Raw genomic sequence first — 26,267 nt, forward strand, 5'->3', positions numbered from 1 at the left:
AAAGAAAAGTAAAATCAATAAAAAAATCAGTCTTTTAAAAGTTAATTACTTTAAGAATTTCAAAATATTATTAACAATCTTTTTATAAGTAATAAAATTCTTAACTTTATGCATTCAGATTTAAAAGGTTAAATAATTAATATTTTTAATTTATAAAAAAATTATAATCCCACAATAAATGAAGGATGGGGATGATGGAGGCCACGTCAACAACGAAATACAAACTTAATAATTTGACTCTTTTTTTCCCTACATACATTCATACATTCATACATTCATATATATATATATATATATATATATATATAATGATTTTATTTATTATATGTAAAATAAGATAACAAAATATATTATTTATTATATATTTTAATACATTTATATTGTAATAAAAAATTATTTTATAGAAATGAATATTTTTAAATTTTAGGTCTAGGGTAGATAATTATTTATTTTAAAATGTGTTTTACTTTTAGTTCTTTTTCTTGTTCTTTTTTTTCGTTATTTTCTATTTTCTAGATCAGTATCATGAAAAGAAAAAATTTTATATATATATATATATATATATATATAAATATAATGATTTTAATTATTGTATGTAAATTAAGATAATAAAATATATTATTTATTATATATTTAATAAATTTATATTGTAATAAAAAATTAATTTGTAGAATCGAATATTTTAAATTTTTAGGTATAGGGTAGATAATTATTTATTTTAAAATGTGGTTTACTTTTAGTTATTTTTCTTGTTTTTTTTCGTTGTTTTTATTTTCTAGATCAGTATCATGAAAAGAAAAAACTTAATATAAATAATGTAATTATTATTATTATTATAGTTTTTAATATTGGTCCCAGGGTGTTGTTTAGGCCCAATGAAAACAGCGGTGTAAGGATGGCATGGGAGGTGCATCCGGAATAGGAGTGTTTCATCCTACACCTCCAAGATCTCATCATGCACCTTTAAAAATTCCAATTTTATCCTTCTGACATCTCATCATCATCCTACGTCTCCAACTTTTTCAAAATTTTATTTTTAACTTTAATAAATATTTTTTCATTTTTTTTTCTTTTTTATTAAAAATAATCTTCACTACCTTAATAATAATTTAATTTAATTTATTTTAAAATTTAAATATTATTTAAAATAATTTTGTATTTTAATAATTATTAAAATATAATTTATATTATAATAATAGTTATATTAAAAACATAAAAATAAAATAATAATAATAATAATAAAAATAGTAATAATAATAATAAATAATAATAAAAATAAATTTGATTTAATATATTCAAATATATTAAATTATAATAAAATATTAAAATAAATTAAATAATTATTAAATTTTAAATAAAAATAAAAATTTTAAAAAGCTTATTTATATATTAAAATCTATAAAATATGTTAATACTTTGCTTTTTATTTAAAATTTAATAAATATTAAACTTAAATAAAAATTATAATATTATTTATTATATTTTTATATTTTAATAATTAATAAAATATAATTTATATTTTTAAAATAGTTCTATTAAGAAAATTAAAAAATAATAACTAAAATAAGAATAAAAATAAAAATAAAAACCACACTTAATATCATATTTAATATATTTAAATATATTAAATTATATTAAAATATTAAATTTAATTTAATAATTATTAAAATTTTAAAAAAACAAAATTTTGAAAAATTTGTTAATCGGATATAGATATCGATAAGTTATAAGTCGAATATCCATATCCGATAAAGAATGTTTTTAAAATTTTATTTTATATATAAATTTTAATAATTATTTAATTTAATTTAATATTTTAATATAATTTAGTATATTTAAATATTTTATTTAATATAATTTTATTTATTATTTGATAAATAACTGTTTTAAAATTTTGTTTATTATTTAAATTTTAATAATTATTTAATTTAATTTAATATTTTAATATATTTTAATATAATTTAATATATTTGAATATATTAAATATTTTATTTAATATAATTTACTTTTTTGTTATTATTTTTATTTTTAATTATTTTATTTTTATATTTTTAATATAATTATTATTATAACATAAATTATATTTTAATAATTATTAAAATATAAAATTATATTAAATAATATTTGAATTTTAAATTTAGTTATTATTAAGGTGATATAGAATCTTTTTAATAAGAAAAAGAAAAAAATAAGAATATATTTATTAAAATTAAAAATAAAATTTTTTATAAAATTAAAGGTGTAGGATAATATGAAATGTCAGAAGATTAAAAGTGAAATTTTTGGAGGTGCAGGATGAGATCTTGGAGCTGTAGGATGAAACACTTCCGAAATAGTGTGATCAGATTTAACCCTTTTTTTTATTTTTTAGGGTTCTTTTTCTGAAAAAAAAAATGGCAGCTGCCTTTCTTCTTTCCTGGGTAAAACAGGGGTCATCCTCTTCTCTCTCCGTGGGAACAGCAGCACCCACCGAGCAAGCACCGCCACGCTCCCTCCGGTCGGCCAAAGTTGTAGCTGGCGACGCCGCTCGTCGCCAGACTCATCGCCGGCCACCGCGAAAGCCCTCTTTTCCCGTCTTCTCCTCGTGTGCGAGAGAGAAACACCCTCGATCGATTCTCCTATTCCCTTATTTTCTGTTTTGATTGGGTTGGTTTCCTAATGGGTGCGTTGATGATTTCACCATCGAAACTTTTGAAGATGAGGTTTTGGTGACGACGGCGTTGTGGAGGAGGGAAGGGTGATGATGGTGTTCGGTAACAATGGAGATTATGATAGAAGACAGAAACGATGGTGATTAAATACGGGACAGGAGACTTCAGGTTAAAGATGAAATATGGCTATGCATTTGGATGGTGATGGAGAATGGGGAAAATAGCCATGATATATATATACAATTCTTTTGGAATATTTACACAACAATATCATACACACAGCAGAAATGTGTTCAATAGCAAGTGAAAAATTTGGTATCAAATGCAGCAAACTAACTCAAAATGAGGTATAAAATGCAGCAAACTAACTCACTAAAACATGATGACACAGGTGTTCAAGGCATTGCTTACCTCTTGGAGCTCCTTTCACTGTTTCGTCTCGTACCTCATATGGTTTCCTCTTCCTCATATGGTATAAAATTGCACAAATGTATATGTTTCAAAACATTTTTTTTTATCTCTTTTTTTTTCTTCTTTCCTTTTAATTATATTAAAAGCAAAACTATTACACACGTTTTTGTCTAATATTTTAGAATCTTTTTTCTTTTTATTTTAAAAAACAAAAACAAATAAAAAGAGAAATCAGTGATAATTGAAATTAAAAAAAAAAAAGTTCAAAAATAGAAATAAAAACGAAAAGAAGTAAATAAAAATAAAACACGACAAAATAAAATAAAACAAAAAAACAATAAAATAAAGATAAAAAAATAAATACAGTAAAAGAAAAATGTAACAAACAACTTTTTCTTAAAAATAATAAGTTTATACAAAGTTTATTTTACGTTTTAATTATTTCTTCTTAACTCTAAGTATTGACACTGTCATAATATTAGCACTTGACCAATATATCTATTTGTAATTGTAACGTAAGTAATAAATCTATATATTTGTATAATAAACATAAAGTAAATAAGTATATATATATATATATATATATATATATATATATATATATATATATATATATATATATATTGTTGCGATCGAAATCGTGACCAGATGACAGAATAAAAGATAAACGAATTTAAGAAAAAGATTTTGGGAGTCGTCATAATTTATTCTGGACAAAATATGAAAAATCATAAAATAAAACATGGTCTACAAAAACTAGATTTTAAGTTCGGAAATGAGTTACAAATAAGGAACTCCTTATCTAAAACCAGTACCTTCAATTAATTGTACAGTTTTCAAAATATTTAATTTTCCCCAAAATTATAATATAAAAAACTATTAAGAAACAAAAAAAATTATTTTTATCAGCAAGATTGATATTGCTCTTATTTATGATAGAAAATGAGAGATCGCGTAGTTCTTTATAAAAAAAGGTTTGTAAATTTATTTGAAAATTATTATGGATTGTTTTAGATTTTTGAAAAGTAAATCCGACAAGGGTTAACCTTGTTTCTACATATATTCATTTATGATAGAAAATAAGGGATAACGTAGTTTTTGTAAAAAAAATTTGTTTAACAATGTTGTCATTTTTAGTTTTGAAGATTTTGTATTTTTTTATTTTAAGAATGGTGGAAAAAGAAAGAAATCGACTATAAGCCACGCGGTACTAATACCCTTTATTTTATGATTTATTATTTTTTTAAAACAAAATATGTGATAAGAAAATACTTTTTATTTTTGAAATTGTTTATTTATAATTTTTTTTTTGAAAGAAAAATTTAAAATAGATATAACGTGATGCGAGATATCTAAACAATACCAAAAGAAACAAGGAAAGACCTTCTTTTTTATGATTCTAAAATGTTGTTTGTGAGCAATGCCTTTTAGAAGAAAATTCCAAAGTTAAGTGTAAAATAAAAGCGCGTACAAAATAATATAATACACCAAATCAAAGGAGAAAAATAAATGTGGAGGTAACATACCTTTCCAGCTTTTGATACTTTCCTAGTTCTTCTTTGGCAGTTGTTGTTGACAGAATCCCTTTTGCGTGAAAACTTATTTTTCTCTATACTCTCATCTCTCTTTCTATGTTTCTCTATCTCCATTATTTTTGTATGCCTCTCTCTTTTCATCTTTTTTTTATGATAGGGTGCGTATTTATATACACATATTGTAATATTAGGATACTTTTGTCTTAATTATGAATTAATTGACAATTAACCAAATATGGAAAAAATGGTCTTGGTTGCAAAAAAATCAAATCAAATAATATTTAAAACATTGATTATAATTATTTTTAGAAACTTTGTTGTCAATTTTTAAGACCATATTTTTCTCTTAAAAAAAACTGACGCAGCAAATTATAGTATAATATCAATATATTATTTATATTTATCACTAGGAATATCACTTATAATTATTGTCATATCTAGAAACTAATATTTCAAATAGGTCCCCTTCTTTTTCGGCGTCTCAATTGGGTCCTTATTTTTGTAAAATTGAATCAAATAGAGGCTTGCCGTCAAATTGAAAAAACGTCGTTAAGGAGGGTGTTACGTGGAATGCTCACAGTATACATGTGTAAGGAAAGTCGGCATGTTGACACCTTGGTGGGTGGTCAGCCTAGTGGGTCGGTCGGCCTGGTGGTCGGCCACTCGATTTGGTGGTCGGTCGGTCGGCTGGGTGGTCGGCCTGGTGGGTGGTCGACCACTAGACCGAGTGGCCGATCATCAGGCCGACCACTAGGGTGTGAGCATGCCACGCCAGCATGCCAACTTCCCTTACACATGTATACTGTCAGCATGCCACGTAACACCCTCCTTAACGACGTCTTTTCAATTTGACGACAAACCTCTATTTGATTTAATTTTACAAAAATAAGGACCCAATTGAGATGTCGAAAAAAAAGGGACCTATTTGAGATTCTGGACGAAAATAGGGACCTACCGAAATATTAAACCTAACAAATAATTACATACGTTCTAATGTTGATCACTCTCTTTTCTGAAACATGATACATGTTATACTACTGTGATCTTAATCTACGTGGATGACATTGTTCTTTCGGGAAACAACGCTACTGAGATACAACACATCACCACTTCTCTTGATAATCTCTTCCACATCAAAAACTTGGGTGATCTCACTTACTTTCTCGGTTTGGAAGTTGCCCGGAATAGTTTTGGCATTCATCTTTCTCAACACAAATACACCCTTGATCTCCTTACAGAAGCTGGAATGCTAAATTGTGCCCCAATGCCCACACCTATGACACTTTCCTCTCGGTTAACCAGTCAAGGAGACCTCCTTACTGATGAAGACGCATCATCCTACCGCAGACTCATCGGACGCCTTATATATCTCACCAACACCAGACCCGACACACTTTTTCTGTTAACAATCTCAGCCAGTTTGTTTCCGCTCCTACCACCCTACACCAACAAGTTGCCAATCGCATCCTTCGATATCTCAAAGGCAGTCTTGGTCATGGCATATTCCTCCCAAACAAAAGCATCAATCAGCTCAAATCGTATAGTGATTCCGACTGGGCTACCTGTCCTGAATCCCAAAAATCCATACTGGATATTCCGTTTACTTCGGTAATTCTATCATCTCTTGGAAATCCAAAAAGCAACAAACTGTTTCTAGAAGTTCTTCAGAAGCCGAATATCGGGCTCTAGCCATTGTCACTTGTGAGCTACAATGGTTGACCTATCTCCTTCAAGATCTTCGCATATCCATTGTTCAACCTGCTATTGTCTATTGTGACAATCGCTCTGCTATTGTCTATTGTGACAATCGCTCTGCTATTCAGATTGCTTCAAATCAGGTGTTCCATGAACACAACAAGCACATAGAAATAGACTGCCACATTGTAAGAGACAAAATCAACAATGACCTCTTGAAGTTGCTTCCCATTTCTATAACTCAACAAGCTGTTGACCTCTTCACGAAACCTCTTGTTGTAGCTACGATTAAATACCTTCATTTCAAGATAAGTATGACTGATATTTACTCCCATCTTGAGGGGGATGAAAGCTGTTACTATTGGGCCTGTTTTGGAAGCCCAACCCACTTCCTTTTATCTTTCCTTTTTCTTTGTTTGCTTCTTCCCTTTTAATGTACACTGCTACTCTGTTGACTGTGCTAGGGATTTCTTAGCTTTCAATTCACTGTATTTTCTTTCTCTTTTGGGTGTACGTTTCCTGCACTTCATCTTCTTTGTTCTTCTTTATCAATGCTTTGTGCTTTCATCATCATATATCTTGCTGCTTTTACCTTCATCATGTTTTACTTTGTAAGTTGCATATATTGTAATAGCCTTTACAATTTTATGATGTAAAAGTGTTAGACATTCATTCTATTCATAGTAAAAGGTTAATAACAGGTTGGTTCAGTAATCGGTAAGGTTTTTATGCTTTTAAAAATGTGAATATAATTATATTTTGTATGCCACGAACGAAAATGGTTCTTGGTGAATGAAGTTGGGAAAATGGAAAAATAAAATTACACCATTTGATAGAGGACACTTTTCTGCCTTCAAATTTAATAAAGATTTTTGTACTATCCTATTGACCTGAAGAAGGCTTCAGTAGAAAAAAAATGCGTAAAAGTGTTCTTGTTATACTCTTTGATATCTCTTGTTTTGGTGAAGTTTGATATTTTTCAATAGGCATGCAGTTTCAATCTCCCTTGAGTTGGAGAATTTATTGATTTGTATGTTGTCATCTTAATTTCTTCATGACTTCCTATATTCACATGTTAGAGTCCTTCACGACTATTTTGTCACAATGATCCAATTCTGTAAATATCTCAACCAATTTTCAATAATATTTAGTTAAGATTCTTTTATTTTATTTTGTAGTGAATGCCCTTTCATTCATAACAAACATATGTATCTCATGAAATGCTTTTGACAAAAACATTCCAAATATCAAGGCCAATGGGTAAGAAAGATAAATTTTCATGATTGACTTCATATAGATCAGTAACCATTTTTTCTTTGGTTTTTAGTATTCCATTTTTCATATCCTATCGCCAGTGGAGAAAACTCTAAATCTGGATCTGCAGGTATTTTTTTTGAACTATTCTGCAGTATCTTGATAAGTTTGACCCTTCAATGTACTATGAAGCTATAGAGTTTATGTAAAAGATGAGGTTCTCAGGGTTGTTAGATTGTACGAAAATACGTAAGAGCACACCTATTTTTTTTCGTATTCTTAAATGCAATTTCAATGTTTGAATATATATATTTTTTTTCACGGAGAAGGTGAAGTTACTTAGACCTTATTTTGGTTCGCTTCAAATGCTGTGATCAGGTCAGTGGAGTTGCTTTCGATTCATGTTGGTCATCACCAAATTCAAATGACAATGGAGAGACCGTTATGTATCGTTTTGGTTCTGCTGGTCAGGTACTCAGAAAAAAATGTTTTAATTCTACAAATTAGAAATTTAAAATAATTATTTAAAATATTAAAGATATGAAATTTAAAAATAGCAGTTTATAGAATCTAAAATCTAAATTCATATATTCTATAAAGATTAAAAAGAATAATTTCAGATTTTATGAATTAAAGAATACAAGAATATAAATCAAAACTTACTAAAATTTAAATGAATTAGGAACTGAAGTTAGCAAATACTAAATGTAGCTACATTTTAAAGTTATCTGATCTTGCTCCGAAGATTGGTCTTGGGAAGCTTTATTCATCAAAACGATTGAACTTTGTAATTATTTTTAATATACAAAAAGTTTATATTTATTAATTTTAATTTTAAAATATAATTTAGGATAAAATAAAAACATATATATATATATATATATATATATATATATATATATATATATATATATATATATATATATATATATATATATATATATATATATGGAAGAAAGTAATCTATATTTATTCCTTTTCTTGATATTTATCTTTATTTTTAATTTTATCGTTTAAATAAAAGCTTTTTAAATTAAAATAATTATTTTACCAATTTTACTATTCAAATGAAATTTTTTTAAATTTTGTAGTCGAAAAAGTTTTGATCTATATAAAATAAGAAACAAAAGTTTTGATCATTTAAATCGAAAAAAGAAGCTATACATATTTGTAGTCGTCATTTTTACTTTACGTTGCTGTCACTTGAACAAAATAAAAACACTGTCGGCATTGTTGTTCCCATTGTGCTATCGTGTCAATGTTAAAAACCATTCCTGTAACAATTTATCTAATATAGCATATCAATTCGCATTTAATATATTTTTTGATTGCGTCTAAATACATACTTTTGATTATTTGGCTTAATTTAAATTGTCTTTTTTACTTAAAAAAATTTACCATTGTATTTAGAAAATTCACAATTTTAGTTATTGTTTCATCAAATCAAATATTTAAATTTAAATTTCTTTTTCTAAAGTTCGTTATTTATTTATAGATATTTCCCTGTGAGCATTTGCAAGCCCTCTTAATAAATCATTTAATACAAAATATCTAATTACTTATTAATAAAGAAATGAATTTTTTATAAATTAAATTTTATAAAATATTTTTTAATCTTTTACAGTGATTCTATTGAGCTAAAACTATTGTCTTACTACTTGATATTAGACTATGTATTGTGAGGATTTCAAAAATATTTAGAGAATAATTCAATGATCTCTTTGTGTATTTGGTATGTTTTTCATTAGAATTAAAAAAATTTAATATTATGTGATGATAAATAGTAGATAATGACAATTCAAGTAATAATGACTAAAAGTACTTACTAAATTTCTGGAGAAAGGTAATATAGCTTTTCTCTCTCCTCCACGGCGCTCTCCTTCATTATTTCGCTTCATTTGCGTGGCTTCAGTTGCCACATCTTCGTCTGTGATTAGCGCTCTCGCTCCGCCACATCAACATCTTCTCTCGCAAGAGCATTTCTCCCTCGCAGGAACCTCATCTTCATTTTCGTATCTTCTGCTTCTCACGGCCTAGAGAAACTTCATTTCTCTTCAAGTCATCTCGCGCCTCAAGGTATTTCTTCTACTTCACGAGTTCATTCGAAGCACCAAACCCTAGAACACCTCTTCCTTAGGTTTTCTTCCATTTTCTCCGCGTACAACAATGCTTTCTTCCTCCTTCAAGCTTCGGACACACCTTATCCATGGCAACTACTACACCCAAACCCTAACCACTAAATTTCTAAGCACCTCTGCTCTTCCACACCAGTATCAAAGATTCCCTTCCCACCAAAACCAACAACAATCACCTTCTGATCCTACACACTTTCAGCCTCAACAATGGCAGCAACATCAGCCTCAACATTTCAATCCACAGACCAATCAATTTCTTCACCATAACCATCAACCTCGTCAACATAATGTGCCTCCTCCATTTCCAGAACATGGCCATGATCAGTGGAATCCTCAATCCCCAACCCATCAAAGCCCTAATTTTCAAACTCCCACTTCTCAAAATCCTAACTTACGCCCATCCACTTTCCCCAAGCAATGGAACAATCAAAACCCTGCTACCCCGAATCCGTGGAGCCGTAGGACTCAGGGGTTCCCAAACCCCAACCAATTCCAAAACCCTAGTAACCAGCTGAACAACAATCAAACATCTATTCAAGGACAAGCCTCCCCTGCTCTTCCACCGCCACCTCCTTCAATCACTGATTTAGCACTTTTGTGCAAGGAGGGTAATGTTAAAGAAGCAATTGAGTTGATGGACAAAGGGGTCAAAGCTGATGCTGGTTGCTTCAATCTTCTGTTTGACTTGTGTGGCCAATCCAAGTCCCTTGAAGATGCTAAGAAGGCCCATGACCACTTTCTGCAGTCTTCTTTTAGGAGTGATCTCATGCTCAACAACAAGGTGATTGAAATGTATGGGAATTGTAAAAGCATGACGGATGCTCGTAGGGTGTTCGATCATATGCCCAGCAGGAATATGGATTCTTGGCTCTTGATGATGCGGGGTTACGCAAATAACACCAATGGGGATGATGCCTTGCAGTTGTTTGAGCAGATGAATGAACTGGGTTTGGAGATTACTTCAGAGACTTTGCTTGCTGTGTTGTCAGCTTGTGCCAGTGCAGAGGCTGTGGAGGATGCTTACGTACATTTTGAGTCAATGAAAAGCAAGTGGGGAATAGAGCCTGGGGTGGAGCACTACATGGGGCTTTTGGATGTTCTGGGACAATCTGCATATCTCAATGAAGCTGAGGAGTTTATTGCCAAATTGCCATTTGAGCCCACTGTAACTGTATGGGACAAACTGAAGCATTATGCTCGGGTTCATGGAGACGTTGATCTTGAAGACTATGTTGAAGAGTTGATGGTTAGTCTTGACCCATCAAAGGCTGTTGTGAATAAGATCCCCACGCCACCTCCGAAGAAGTATACTGCAATTAGCATGCTTGAGGGAAGGAACAGAATTATTGAGTATAAGAATCCTACTCTTTACAAGGATGATGAAAAGTTGAAGGCCTTGAGTGGGATGAAAGATGCGGGATATGTTCCTGATACAAGATATGTTCTTCATGACATTGATCAAGAAGCAAAGGAGCAAGCCTTGCTCTACCACAGTGAACGTCTAGCAATTGCCTATGGCCTTATTAGTACTCCACCAAGAACACCTCTTAGAATCATCAAGAACCTTCGTGTCTGTGGTGACTGCCACAATGCCATCAAGATCATGTCCAGGATTGTTGGGAGGGAATTAATTGTTAGAGATAACAAAAGGTTTCATCATTTCAAGGATGGAAAATGCTCTTGTGGGGATTACTGGTGAAATCTTTACTTGAAATCTTCCAGTAGCATGGATATATCATTTTCTATCCCCTCATACCGGAAAACAGATGTGCGCCCAAGCTTTAAATACTACTAGGATGGAACATGAAGTATGTAATATGCATTGATTTAGTTTTGAATTTCTAAATTTGGTTGTTTGTTTCTTTTGTATAGTTAGCCATTACAGTTTTCTTTTAGTTGCATTAATTCCTCATCTTAGCTTAGGTTTCTTTAGCTTAGAGTCTTTAATTCTTTCCTTTTAGTTTCATTGTTTTCTTTTAAAGTGTCCCCACCTTGCAATAAGTAGTTAGTTAATAAATAAAAACAGGACCTAATTTTACATTTTCTAAACTTAATTTTTGCCAAGTCTGCTGATTGATTCCCTGGTCAGCCCTTTACTTCATTGGTGGGGATTAGGTTTTGTTGACTTTTTGCGCAACGAAAAAGCCTTTCAACAAATGGCGCCGTTGTGAATTAAGTTTAAGAGTGCAAAGTTAGCCTTGTATCCATATAGCTTGTACAGTTTTTCTCTTTCATAGATTTTAGCTTGAGTTTTGTAATAGAGGTCTTAGTGGTCTGATTGGTGTTCTTCTAATGTGCATTTGATAAGCATGGATCATTCCTCTGCATATGGTAATTGCTTTTTCCCTTATAATGCTCAACCACAAAGATTTGACCTGTTCTGTGAGCCTTTTTTTGAGCATTCCTTGCAGCAACCACCACCCTGTTTTCAACCTTATGGTGAGCAGCCATCCTGGCCTATGCAGCAACAACTGCCACATTCATATTGGGACCAGTATGCTGAACCAGAGCAGGAGAATTTTCAGTCAGTACAGCCATGGCAGGATCAATTCTGTGATCAATTGCAGCAAGGCATGCCATCATCTGAACTTCAAGGACTGACCACTCAAGTGGCTCAGTTGGTAGCTGCTGTCAACAAGTTGACATGGAAAGCTGAAGAGGAAAATGATGCAACAATTAAAGAAACACCATTGGAGGCACCTGCTTTCATTGAGAGTCACACTTTCGAGAGCTTAACTACTTCAGGCATTGCAAGCTCTACACCACAGTGTTACCAAGATGCAGATCAGCTTTGGCAGACCCAATTTCATGAATCAGAGCAGCAAGTGGCATACTCTTCAGATTGTATGGCCTATATGTGGAAGGTGGCAGCAAAATTTGCTAGAAATGACTCCGATGAGGTAGTTAGTGAGAAAATATTGCAGGTATATTCTGAACTTGATATTAATGCTTTTGAATTGTTTAAACTTGAACCCATAGAGCCTGTTTTGGATTCTTTTACTGGTACACCTGTGCATACTCATATTTTAGCTTCACTATTTTCCATAGAGCACATTGACATATCTGATAGTCACCATCTTTGCACTGACATGGAATTCTATGAAAGTTTTAATGATGCAGCTGCTGACTTGGAGTTGGTAAGGTGATTTTTGAGGAGCCACAACAGGTTGATTCTAAAATTGAACTTCCTGTCTGTTTGGGTGAGGTGCAGAATAATTTTGATGATCTTGTGCATGTTAAATCTGAGAAACCCTTGCCTGATATTCTTGCTATTACAGTTGGTAATTCTGAATTGGTGGATGAGATTTTTGCTTTGAATCATACAAACACACCTACTGATGGGTGTTCTGACTTGAATGAATTGTTTTTTGATGACCTGCTTGAGGATCTGATAAGTGCCTCTGATATAAATGAACATGTTTTTATGGATACACATGCTCACTTTGAATTTGATGTTAGTGCAGCAGAGTTAAACGAGCAAGAAGCTGCAGAGACAAAGGTAGTCCTGGTGGAGGCAAGAGATGATGTCAATACTGCTCAAGGAGTTTGGAACTTTCAGAATCAGCAACAATTGCAACAGGAGTCGTGGTTGATGCAGCAAAGTGCTTGGAAAGTGCAGAACCAACTGCTAGCCTTAAATGGAAAGCTATTGTTGCTGCAGTGGAGAGCTGAGAAAGAGCAATTCAATGCAACCTTGGAGGCAATGCATAAAGTGGATGAGCAAAATGGAGAAAAACCAATACGATTCTTCTTTCCCTTTCTCTTAAATAGTAGTTATAGGTCTTTTATAGTAATTAGCATAGTAATAGGTAGTATCATAAATAGTAGGATAGATAATATGTTGTTCTTCATAAAAATAAAGAAAATTAATTTTGATATGTGGCCAATTTGAATAAGTTTTCTTCTTGTTTTAGTTTTCTTTTTCCAGTTCTGTACATGTATATTTTGTGTTCAAGTGGGATTAGCTTTTCAGTTCTGATTTGTACAATTATTGTTCTTTAAATTCTGTTCTGTATAAATTTCTAGCTGATTGATTTGTCCATATGTTTCTGTGTTGTATCTGACCTTCCTCACTCACATTGAGGGCAATGTGCCTCTTAAGTGTGGGGGTGAGAGGGTATAGTTAAATTTTTTCTTTACTTTGTTGCCATGGATAAAGTGTGTCCGAAGCTTGAAGGAGGAAGAAAGCATTGTTGTACGCTCACGCTGAATCAATGGAAACGTCAAGCAGGGTCTTGGAGGGGACTGCGGATTTGTTAATAGGAGGAAAAGTTCTTCGGCTGCTCGTTTTCGTTTTGGGCCCTTGGTTTTTAAAAGATTATGGATCAATACATATTTTATTCACTTTTACTTCTTGCATCCCAAAATTTCTTTACGCGGTATCCACCCACTTACCTCTTATAAGGTCCACGGTAGATTAATTCAGAGGAGAAAAAAATGACTAAAAACATGTTAAAGAAAATATTTCGATAGTTGTGAATTAATATAATTGTGAATAATTGATATTTAATAAACTACAAAACATTTCAGTTCAGTTGTTTGTATATAGGTAAACTAACTCAAAAACTTCACCATAAACTTTATATATATATATATATATATATATATATATATATATATATATATATATATATATATATAAACTAACTGAAATTTCATATTTTACCCTTTTATAACATTATGGAATTATGAACTTGCTTCTTTTAATAAAGTACTAAATAAATAAATTAGAAATGAATAATATTACTTTTCCAATATTATTGTCATTATTTTAGTTTTAAATGAAAATGAATATACTTAAATGTTTCTTTCTCTAATATAAAAGAAGAACCAATAGAAAAAAAAATTATGACCTTCGTTCAATGGATTCAAATACGTTTTTTTTGCCTTTCTTTTTAGATCAAACTCAATGTTAGTTCCTATGGTTTAAAATTAGATTAATCATTACTAAATATTAAATTTAAGTATAATAAAGAACACATCATTTATGTAAATGTAATTCTTTTATGAACTTTGTGATGAATAAAAATTGTCAGTAAATATTCAATTCAATTATAAAATATTTAAAATCACTTTTTTAAAACATGAAAGATTTAATTTACCAATTTGAAAGTATAAGGATGAATAGAAAACAATTTAGTGTAAGAAAATTGACAACTATTGTTGATAACATTAATGTAATGCAATAATAATATAATATTAATTCAAACATGCGCATTCATCAGGCGAGCAACAGTGAGTTTTCAACTCGATTTTGCACAGCTTCCGCGTTGAAATCATCCAACGCTTTTAACCTTAAATTCGTTGTCTTCACTTCCTTCCTTCTTTCGTCTGATTACATTATCTTCTGCAGGTACCAAAGTCTCTTCCTTTCTCCTTCTACCTTCTGTTTTAGCCATTCTTTGTATATTTTTCTTAAAATTTATTTTCCACTTTCAATTTTGTGACTCCTTCGGTTTTGTCTGCAATTTTGATTATTTCAGCATAAATTCTATGAATTTGGATTCATCGTAATTTCAAAATTCAATTTTGAGTAGAGGGTTCTTGCTATAGAACTTGATTTTGATCTTTGGATTTTTCCTTGTTTGTCTTCCCGGGGTGAAATTGATACACAAGATCATTGAGAGAGAGAGAAGATGTTTGGTTCAAAGAAAACTCCGTTGAGAGAGGCTAAACCTAGCTCTGTTAGTCCTGTCCATAGCCCCTTTGATTCTGATAAAGAGTCAAGAGATAAAAAGTATAATTCCTCTAAGAAGACTTTAACCAACACCAATCCCTTTGATGATGATGTTGAAGTCAGTGGCCACTCTTCATCATCTTCCTATGGCCTTTCTTCTGCACATAGAAATAGGTATAAGAACGATTTCCGCGACTCTGGGGGGTTGGAGAGTCAATCTGTCCAGGAATTGAAGGACTATGCTGTTTACAAGGCTGAAGAGACCACAGAATCAGTGAACAGTTGTTTGAAGATTGCTGAGGAAATGAGAGAGGATGCTACCAAGACTCTGGTGATGCTGCACCAACAGGGGGAGCAGATTACTAGGAGCCACCATGTTGCTGCTGATATTGATCATGATCTGAGTCGGGTATTGATCTTGTTATTTTCTCAGTCACAGCTTCTTCATCTTCTGAAAGAAATTGATGCTGCTTCAATTGGTATTCTGCACTACTCTTTTGACTGTTTCGTTGACGTATTTACAGGGAGAAAAACTTTTGGGAAGTCTTGGTGGCATGTTTTCCAAAACATGGAAACCCAAAAAGACGGGCGCGATAACTGGCCCAGTTGTTTTTGGAGGTTAGTATTTTCTCTCCTTTCATCTTTTTAATATCAACTGATTTTGGTTGTGTGATAATTGTATTTGTTATGTGCTTCACGATATAGATGATCCTGTGAGAAGAAAAGGCAATCACTTGGAACAAAGAGAGAAGTTAGGATTGACTTCGACCACTAAAGGCCAATCGAAGTCACGGGCAGCACCTTCTGAGTCAACAAATGCGCTTGAAAAAGTTGAGGTTCGTATTCATTTGATGAAGATTTAACTGTTCATGTTGAAGTCATTTGAAGTACTGAGCATGACAAAGCTTCAGTTTCTTAGTGCTGTGAAATGTGATTAATATCTGAATGTGTTCTTGTCCTTAATGACCACCATATCACTAGTGTGAAGCCAACCATTTTATTTAAAAACAGACAGTTTTGCAACTATTTCTCAGCATCGAATTCGGCTAATGACTAGAATATCCTGAACAGGTTGAAAAGAGAAAGCAAGACGATGCACTGTCAGATATAAGTGACCTCTTGGGAGAATTGAAAGACATGGCCATTGACATGGGATCTGAACTTGAGAAGTAAGTTTGTTGGATTCTATGATCGATCTCTCTAATTTTACCAAACAGATATTCTTTGACACTGGCAACAATGTTTGCTCAGGAAGTACTCCTAGTTAATGATATTCAGAACCGTTTCACTTATTTCAAGATGTCATAATTTATGCTGGTTTTGGTAATGTTGCAGGCAAAATGATGCTTTGGATGGTTTTGAAAATGATATGGATAAGTTGGTCATCCGTGTGAATGGTGCTAATCAACGTGGCCGTCGTTTGCTTGGAAAATAGGAGTGTATGCCATGAGACTGATACTGATTTTTACTTTGCATTTTTCAATTAAAGGAGCTTCCATGTTCCAGGATACTGGTTTCAAATATGGTAATGTACAATCCGCTTGTGAAATATTTGTCTCTGAAATATATATAGTATTGATTCAGTATAAAGTCATGTAATAGTTTCTACAGTACCAAAATTTTAGATGGAGGAATATGAGAACTCCAAATACATAAAAAAAAGAAAAAAAAAGCTATTAGAAGAAAAAGAATTTCTAACAGTTTTTTGAGTAAGCTTCCCCGAATCATTCCAAAAAACTTTAAAAGCCATAATTTTTATAAAATAGAAAAAGGTACCATGGTTATTTTGAAATAAAGGGTGACGCAAGAATGAATACAAGAAATTAAAACCACCTTTTAAATGACAGATAGTTTTAAACATATCATTTATCCAATCCAACTTTAGGCATACATATAAATTCTTTGAAAGTCCTAAAACCTCTAACCCAATCACATACTAGTTATAGTTTAAGCTTAATATCACTTTTAGTCCTATATTTCTAATAATATTTTAATATTTTTCTCTATTTACTTTTTTCTCAATGTAATCTTTTTTGTTAAATAATATTAACGTTATTTAGAAAATATTTAACAAATACTCCATTGTTAACCAAAACCAAAAGCAAATTTAATAAATACTCTCCATAAAAGACACATGTGAAACAAATTTCAAAGATTTTTTAATGTTCTTGAGACCTTACTTCAAACGTCTTTTTATTGTAGCACATACAAATATTAGAGTTAAGATCTTCCCTTCTTAACATAAAAACTTGAAGAATCATTAAACCAATGAGAACCACTCACAATTAGTATCTGATAAAAAATTTCCATCGTTGTTCTAAAAATCAAATTAAGCTAAATACTTAAATATTATTATTGAACAGGAAGACACAACCCTCTACATTAGAAACACCTTATTGTAGCACTTATGCTGTGTTCTTTTTTGTAGTGATTTGCGGGAGATAATTTCTGGGAGATGATTTGAATGGATTTGAGTAGATTTGAGGGTAATTTTTTTGAGTGAATTTGTGGATAATTGAAAGTGGATTTGGAAGTAAAATTTGTGAGAATTAGTGTAGAATTTGATTGATATGATAGATAAAAAAAGGCTTAATTACCTACTTAGTCCCCATGTTAGGAGGTAATTTTCTGTTTAGTACCCGGTTTTAAAAATGTAGGCATTTGGTACCTATGCTTTGAAATTTGTATCAATTCAATCCTATCTAGTTAACGGCGTTATAATTGATGCGAGAAATTAAGGACGTTAATGATAGCCTGGGTGGAATAGCGTTTGAATGCATCTTCATTGACACCATAATTTCTCGCATCAATTATAACGCCGTTAACTGGATAGAATTGAATTGATACAAATTTCAAAACATAGGTACCAAATGCCTACATTTTTAAAACTGGGTACTAAACAGAAAATTACCTCCTGGACTAAATAGGTAATTAAGCCATAAAAAAATTGTTTAATTGATAGAAATTGAAGATTACCAAAATACCCCTAGTGATTATTATAATATAAAATTATATTTGTTAATTTTATATTTAATATTTTATATTTAATAAGTGAAGGTAATTATTATAATACATGATGCATGATGCAGTGTGTTTCTAAAATGGACACGCAAGCACACACGTTGCAAGACATCATCTTTAGTGCTCCTCCCTTCCTTCAGACATAACACCAACAGCATGCTCTTTCTTCCCCCACCACTATCATCATCGCCTACCTCCTTTCTCCCTCATTCTTCACTTACAAACTCATCCTTTTCTCGGAATATTATTTTCTCCTTTTTCTTTGTAAAGGAAACCAAAAAAGGTCAATTTTTGCCATTCTTTTCCTCTACCCTTTCGATCGCACGCACGCTGCATTCTCTCGCACCTAAATTCATCCAATGTCTACTAATTCAACCTTTTAAAACTCAATTTGGGATCTACTTGGCGGATCTCAATTACTGAAATCCAATGCACGATTACACCTGCCTGGGCGGAGCAGCGCGTTCGCCGCCGTCGTCGCGATTCCACCATGGCCGGAGCAAGAACGGAAGCTGGAATTCATCTAAGGAGAGCAATTCCATGGAGAAGTTGGTGTTTATTCTTATGTCGGCAGTTTTCAGAAGGCGGGGTTTGCTTCTATTTGTGCCTTTGCTATACATTTATGGAATGTTGTTGTATATGGGTTCCTTCAGCTTCGATGTTGTCAATATAAAGAATGTTGTCGAATACTGCTACAAGGTAATTGAATACACAGCTGGGAACCGACTTCATCTTCAGAAATTCTTCACTCTCTGGAACCGAATAGTGCTACAAGGTAATCGAATACACCTCCAGTTTTTCCTCTTCAAATGTTTCGAATTGTTCTTCGTCTTCAACCATTTGAAGATCAGCTAGGACTGGAGTTGAAATTATAAAATACGCAAAGGGTAAATTAGATATTGTATGTAAATCTTTGCAAATCTTTGTACTTTGCGGGTGATGAAAAATACTCCAATCTCGCAAATCCGCGCCTTTCCATCGTCGCAATTCCGTTAACGTGAACACGCATAGTCCCGCAAATCCACGCCCCCGTTCTCTCTTGAATAGTGAAATCAGTTCAAACGAACACATTGTTAGAGTTAAGATCTTCCCTTGATAATATAAAAACTTGAAAAATCACTAGACCAATGAGAACCACTCACAATTATATTAGCATCTAGCATTGCTCATGTTAAAAAAATTCCATTTTTCTTCTAAAAATAATATTAAGCTAAATATTTAAATATTATTATTAAATAGGAAGAAACAACCCTCTCTGTTAGAAACACCTTAGAAATCATTATAAACTATCATAATGTATTATAATAGCCAAAATTCCAAACAAACAATTAATTTTCGAAAATCTATAATGTAAACATGTGGGTCCTATTAGAGAGAGGAGAATTAAATGTTAAACAAAAATTTATTCATGAATCAGAATGAAAAAAGAAATAAATATTAGACACCTATCAATTATTGTCCATAAATTTGAAGAACTAGAAAGGTATTTATGTGAACGATAAATAAATAAAACAACTTAAAGCGCATTTATTATATTATTTATTTTATTAAGTAAAATGGGTGTAGGAGAGTAGCCGTTGCACTTGTCTAATGCTTCCTCTCTCTTTTTTTTCTTTCTCTATAGCTATTAGTCACTATTTCTCTCTCTCTACCCTCACAAAGACAAACCACCATTGAGTAAAACGCTGTCAACACAATACTTTTCTTTTCGTATAGGCTTTTCCAGTGACCTAATTGTTTATTTTCAAATTTCCGGTTGAATTTCAATTGCATAAAAAGAGAAACACTTACCCTTGAAGCATGTTTCTCAAGTCATTTTTCATTTTCCTGTGTAGTGAACAAAACCATACTGTTGGATTCGAGTGTGAAACAAAGAAACAGAAAACCCAGAAAAGAAAGAAGAGAAAACACAGAGAGAAAAATGATCTGAATATTTTGAGATTGAATTCGCTTGAAAAACAAAGACATGCTACAATATATAGCCAATCCAAGCGACAAAAATAAAACTGAACGATCATAAGCAGTAGAGGCCGAACGTAGGCCGAGTACAACAAAGACCGAACAACACAGCCAAGAACAAAAAATAAACAAATATAACCGAACGCTCACAAGAGAACGTTCGACCACAAACGACCAGTACAAGCCGAACGGTTATCAACAAGAAACCGAACGTTCAAAAGTAATAGAAGTGAGTCTAACTAATAAATCTCCACCTAGACTCAACTATTACAAAGAAGAACAAAATTACCAAACGATACACAGTTACAGACCAACGGTAAAAAACCAATCCTGGACAACAACTTCAGAAACTTCTCTTTAGCGAGCAGCTTAGTCAACATATCTGCAAGGTTGTCTTCAGATGCAATTTTGCAGATTTGGACATCACCGAATTCCACAATGCTCCTGACAAAATGCAGCTTGACGTCAATATGCTTTGTTCTAGAATGGTAGATCTGATGGTTGGCCAAATGTATGGCGCTCTGACTGTCACAATGAACCTGGATGGTTGTTTGATCAGTACCCAATTCCCGAATCAAGCCTTTTAACCATAGTTCCTCCTTTACCCCTTCAACGAGCGCACAATATTCAACTTCAGTGGTTGAAAGGGCAACAACCGATTGCAATGTAGACCTCCAGCTTACAGTAGTACCGAACAGTGTAAACACATATCCCGAACGGGATTTCCTTGTGTCATGCACCCGGAAAAATCTGAATCAACAAAACCTTCAATATAACCTCCACCTTGAAAGTTATTCTGGAAGAGTAATCCAGTATCAAGAGACCCCCGTATGTATCTAAGCATCCACTTCAACGCTTCCCAGTGAATTTGTCCAGGATTAATCATAAACCGACTGAGAACACTTACCCCATGCGCCAGGTTAGGTCTTGTGCAGACCATGCCATACATGATGCTCCCAATCCCATTTAAAAATGGAACAGATTCCATCTTCCTCCTTTCATTCTCGGTTTTTGGGCATTGTTCTTTGGTGAGTTTCAAGTGTTGACCGATCAGTGTGTCAGCTGGTTTGGATTCAGTCATCCGATACCTTGAAATCACCTTATGCAAATAACTCTTTTGAGATAAAAACAAGTTTCCCTTCAGTTTATCTCTCTTTATGTCAATGCCCAAGATCCACCTTGCTTCTCCAAGCTCCTACATTTCGAAAGCACCACTCAACTTTGCTTTCATCTCATGAATCATGCTCCTATCACTATTGTCAATCAGAATATCATCGACGTATAGAAGAAGATACAATACCTTACTGTCACGGTTCAAAGTATACACGCAGTCATCATAATTGCACCGCTTGAAGTTCAGCTTCATCAGAATTCATCAAATTTCCTATACCACTGTCTTGGACTTTGCTTTAAGCCATAAAGAGACTTCTGTAATAGACACACTCTATCATCCACAACAAATCTCTCCGGCTCTTCATATAAATTGTTTCCTCCAAGTCTCCATGCAGAAACGCAGTCCTCACATCCAACTGTTCTAGATGCAAATTGCGGTGAGTAATTATCGCCATTAAAACTCTGATCGAACAATGCTTCACGACAGGAGCAAAAATCTCATCATAATCTACATCTTGAATCTGAGTAAAGCCTTTGGCAATAAGTCTTGCTTTGTACCTTGCTTTCTCACCCCCTGGTATAGCTTCCTTTTTCTTGAAGATCCATTTTGAACCTACAACCTTCTTACCCTTTGGTAGATCCACCAATCTCCAGGTGCTATTCTTCCTCAATGCCTCCAGCTCTTCCTCCATAGCACCCTGCCAAAGATGACTATTGCTGCTGTGAAGAGCCTCCTTATAACTTCTCGGTTCACCCGAGCTTTCAAGATCTTCAGCAGCATTCAAGGCATAGTAAATAAATCCGCCTCTCCAAACCGTTTGGTTGGCTTAGAGATCCTTCTTTCCTTATCTCGGACAAGCTGATAATTCCTCAATTCATCACCAGCTCCTCTTGAGTGACTCACATCACCAGATATACCATCTGTTTCATCACCAAGATCTGTTTGCATTTCACCCGTTCGGTTCTCCTCTAATGACCGAACGTTTTCATCTTGCCCTTCACCCGTTCGGTCTTCCTCAATCAACGACCGAACGACCCCATCAGTAGTATGCTCCACCTCAACAAGCGTCTTCTTCTCGCATCCAAGATTTTCAGCATGCATGACCATTTTTGTTTCGTCAAAAGCAACATCCGTACTAATGATCAGCTTGGACGATTTAGTATCTAACCTCCACAACCTGTATCCCTTAACTCCTTCAGCATATCTAAGGAATACACTTCTCACCGCTCGGGCATCCATCTTATCTCCTTTGACATGAGCAAACGCCAAAGAACCGAGCACCCTCAAGTTTGAGTAGTCAGCTGGTCGTCCACTCCAAACTTCCATTGGTGTTTTGTAATTGAGAGCCGAAGATGGACTCCTGTTAATCAGGTATACGATTGTATTGATAACCTCTCCCAAGAAAGCCTTTGACAACCCCGATCCAAGCAGCATGCACCGAACCCTCTCCAGAATTGTTCTGTTCATCCTTTCAGCCAAACCATTTTGTTGAGGAGTTCCCACCACAGTCTTGTACCTTCTGATCCTTTTAACCTTGCAAAACTCATTAAATTCCTCTAAAACAAACTCAGACCATTGTCAGTTCAGACATTTCAACCTATACCCCAATTGGTTCTCGGTCTGAGTATGCCACTCCTTGAATTTTTGAAACGTTTCAGATTTATTCTTCAGAACATAAATCCATACTCTTCTTGAAAAATCATCAATTATGCTAAGGAAATACGTTCCTCCACCATGAGTCTGAGTTCTTGCAGGCCCCCACAAGTCAGCATGGGCGTACTTAAATGGTCGTTCAGTTAAGTGCTTCCCTTGACCAAACGGTATCCTGTGTGATTTCCTCAAGATGCAAAGATCACAGAAATCCAGCTTCTACAGTTTATCACCCAGAAGTAAGCCTTGCTTTTCCAATTCTTCAAGACCCTTCTCACTGATATGACCCATCCTCAAGTGCCAAAGCCGAGCGTTGTTCTTAGTCTTCCCACTTGCTATTGAGACATGACCAATGACTTTGGATCCCTCCAGAATGTACAAGTCATTCTTCCTTTTGCCTTTGACAACCACCGAATTTCCAGAACACACCCTTATCACTCCATCCTCGACTTTTGTGGTGTAACCTCCAAGATCAAAGGAACTTATTGAAATTAAATTTCTCTTCAGTTCATGCACATACCTCACATCCTACAGTACCATCTCTCGGTTATCAAACATCTTCAGCCTTACCAACCCCACTCCTTGCACTCGACAAGCCTTGTTATTTCCCAGCAACACATTTCCATGCTCCTTCTAGTCCAGATTCTCAAAGAACTCCTTCATCGGACACATGTGATAGCTACAGCCAGAATCCATGACCCAGCTCCTTTGAGAATCTTCAGATGAAGCCACCAGAACACCAACATATTCATATCCTTCAGAAGCCTCTGCCACATCAGCTGTTTCTTGTGGCCGAATGGTTTTGCCCTTCTTTGGACAATACTTCTTGATATGTCCCATCTTCTGACACTTGAAACATCTCACCTGTTTCACACCTTCTAGCTTCGACTTCTTCCCATTTCCAGCCTGCTTCTTCCATTTCCCTTTCATCGAAATCATCCTAGATGCCACCTCCTCGGTTGCCTTCGAATCTTGGAGCTTTTGAAACTCCTTGGTTCGAATTGACGTCACAACCTCCTCTAGAGTAATCACCTTATCCTTGCCATAGAGCAAGACATCCCTGAAATGCTTAAAGGTTCTTGGAAGCGCATTCAGAAGAATAACAACTTTATCTTCATCTTCCAACCTCACGTCAATATGTTCCATATCATCAACAATCTTGCTGAATTCTGAAAGCTGCTCCTCTATGGTTCTTGATTCTGTCATCTTGAACGAATAAAGTTGTTGCTTCAAACACAAACTATGAGCCAACGATCTCGTCATGTACAAAGATTCCGACTTTGCCCAAATTCTAGTCGCAATCTTCTCCTTCGCAACCTCTCTCAATGCCTTATCACCCAAACACAGTATGATTGCGCTTCTTGCTTTATCAACCATTCTTTTCTTCTCTTCTTGAAACATCGCAGCACCCATGTTCAACTCACCCTTCAACGCTTCATCGCATCCCTACTGTATCAAGACTGCATTCATCTTGATCTTCCACAGCCCGAAATCATTAGAACCATTGAACTTCTCAATATCGAACTTGGTTGCCATCGCTTCTTGAGTTTCTTGATTCACTGCCCCACGGTGGGCGCCAATTGTTGGATTCGAGTGTGAAACAAAGAAACAGAAAACCCAGAAAAGAAAGAAGATCAAACACAAAAAGAAAAATGATCTGAATATTTCGAGATTGAATTCACTTGAAAAACAAAGACAGACTACAATATATAGCCAATCTAAACGACATAAATAAAACTGAACGATCGTAAGCAGTAGAGGCCAAAGGTAGGCAGAGTACAACAAAGACCAAACAACACAGCCAAGAACAAAAACGAACGAATATAACCGAACGCTCACAAGAGAACGTTCGATCACAAACGACTAGTACAAGCCGAACGATTATATAGAAGAAACCGAATGTTCAAAAGTAATAGAAGTGAGTCTAACTAACACATACAATTTTACATTGTTTGGGAATGATGAGCATCAGCTGCCAATGAGACCTATCATGATTCATAAATAGTTAGTAAACTAATTAAGAAAAATTTAATGAAATTTTACATAAAGCAACCCATACCCATCATTGTATGTCACAAAGTATATGTCTCTGTTTGACTCAACCATCCATGTTTCTAAATACTTTTGTTTGCTCTCAGTTGTGTTGCCAGAAAGTTGGATGGTCTGAGGTTCAACAAATCCGTACATGGAAGACCGACCTTGGTCCACAATGACTGTGTCCATGTACCTAAAACAACAAAGTTAAGTTATTAGAAACTAAGAATGTAAATAAGTTTAATATGGAAGACAAAATTAACTATCTTACATGCACCATAGTTATAAGTTCTCATTATGCTGAACATGAATAGATGGTCACGCATATTGCCTAAGTCTTGGAGTGTTTGATTAAGTCAACGAACACAAGGACAAAAATATGTCCCGTTCATAGACTTAGCATTTTGTTCAACATATTGCAAGAACTACGAAACACCCTTCTCATATTCTTCACTGATGCGACGTTCATTTATCTAGCTTTGATCCATACTATGTTCGTAATATACTTCATCAGTTTCAATTTTTTAACTCTCACAAAGTTAGGTCCTACCCATTCAGAAAAATTATTTTTCATAATTTGCTAAGACACATGCAAAGAAGTCTACATCATAAATTTGATAAGATTTCGACAACATTTCGACAACATTTTTCATAATCAAACTTCACCAACCTGTACGCAAAACCCCAACCTATAGTGGCCACCAAGCCGTGCCGCTAACTCACATCATCAATATAATAAAAGAAACCCAACATAACCCCAAAGGCTCTCCCTCTACCAAGAAATTCTCACGCAAATTAACACACTCAGCTATGGCTTTTTCCATTTATATATCACAAGTAAAACTATAATGAATCATGGAGAGGGACCACGTGATCCAATTTATTATTCCATACCGAGTTTTAGAAACAAAACATGTAACGTCTCCCTGCATCAATTTCGAACACCCCATTCAAACAAGGTTTAATACATCATTTGGTCCCTACTTTTAGGGGTTTGGTTCAAAGTAATCATACCTTTTAAAAAAGTTCAGTAAGACCCCATATTTCGTTAAAAAATGTTCAGTCCGGTCCTTTCCGCTCACGCCGTTAAAAACATAACGGTGCAAATGCCACGTCATGATCACCATCTCC

General features: G+C 33.7%; 2 protein-coding genes and 1 pseudogene across 3 annotated transcripts; all 3 read left to right on the forward strand.

Moving 5' to 3' along the window:
• Window positions 1–9,453: 9,453 nt before the first annotated feature.
• LOC148199389 (pentatricopeptide repeat-containing protein At2g15690, mitochondrial pseudogene) lies at window positions 9,454–11,546 on the forward strand (annotated as a pseudogene).
• Window positions 11,547–11,690: 144 nt separating this feature from the next.
• Window positions 11,691–13,594, forward strand: LOC148199390 (uncharacterized). Its single transcript, XM_088113618.1, has 2 exons — window positions 11,691–12,605; window positions 13,146–13,594. The coding sequence occupies exons 1-2, from the start codon at window positions 11,991–11,993 to the stop codon at window positions 13,152–13,154; spliced, it is 624 nt and encodes a 207-aa protein (XP_087969744.1). The 5' UTR covers window positions 11,691–11,990; the 3' UTR covers window positions 13,155–13,594.
• Window positions 13,595–14,879: 1,285 nt separating this feature from the next.
• Window positions 14,880–16,980, forward strand: LOC148199391 (SNAP25 homologous protein SNAP33-like). 2 transcript variants are annotated; one of them, XM_088111776.1, is made up of 6 exons: window positions 14,880–15,034; window positions 15,298–15,767; window positions 15,883–15,976; window positions 16,064–16,194; window positions 16,430–16,527; window positions 16,694–16,980. In XM_088111776.1, exons 2-6 carry the CDS (start codon window positions 15,318–15,320, stop codon window positions 16,791–16,793), a joined length of 873 nt encoding a protein of 290 aa, XP_087967902.1. In that variant the 5' UTR covers window positions 14,880–15,034; window positions 15,298–15,317; the 3' UTR covers window positions 16,794–16,980. The 2 variants fall into 2 exon arrangements, with proteins under 2 accessions (XP_087967902.1, XP_087967901.1); XM_088111775.1 differs by having other exon boundaries at window positions 14,891–15,034; window positions 15,165–15,767; window positions 16,694–16,979.
• Window positions 16,981–26,267: the final 9,287 nt, after the last annotated feature.

This window comes from Vigna umbellata, chromosome 4, assembly GCF_029865625.1.
Source record: "Vigna umbellata cultivar VRB3 chromosome 4, Vumbellata_1.0, whole genome shotgun sequence".
NCBI classification, from domain to species: Eukaryota; Viridiplantae; Streptophyta; class Magnoliopsida; order Fabales; family Fabaceae; genus Vigna; species Vigna umbellata.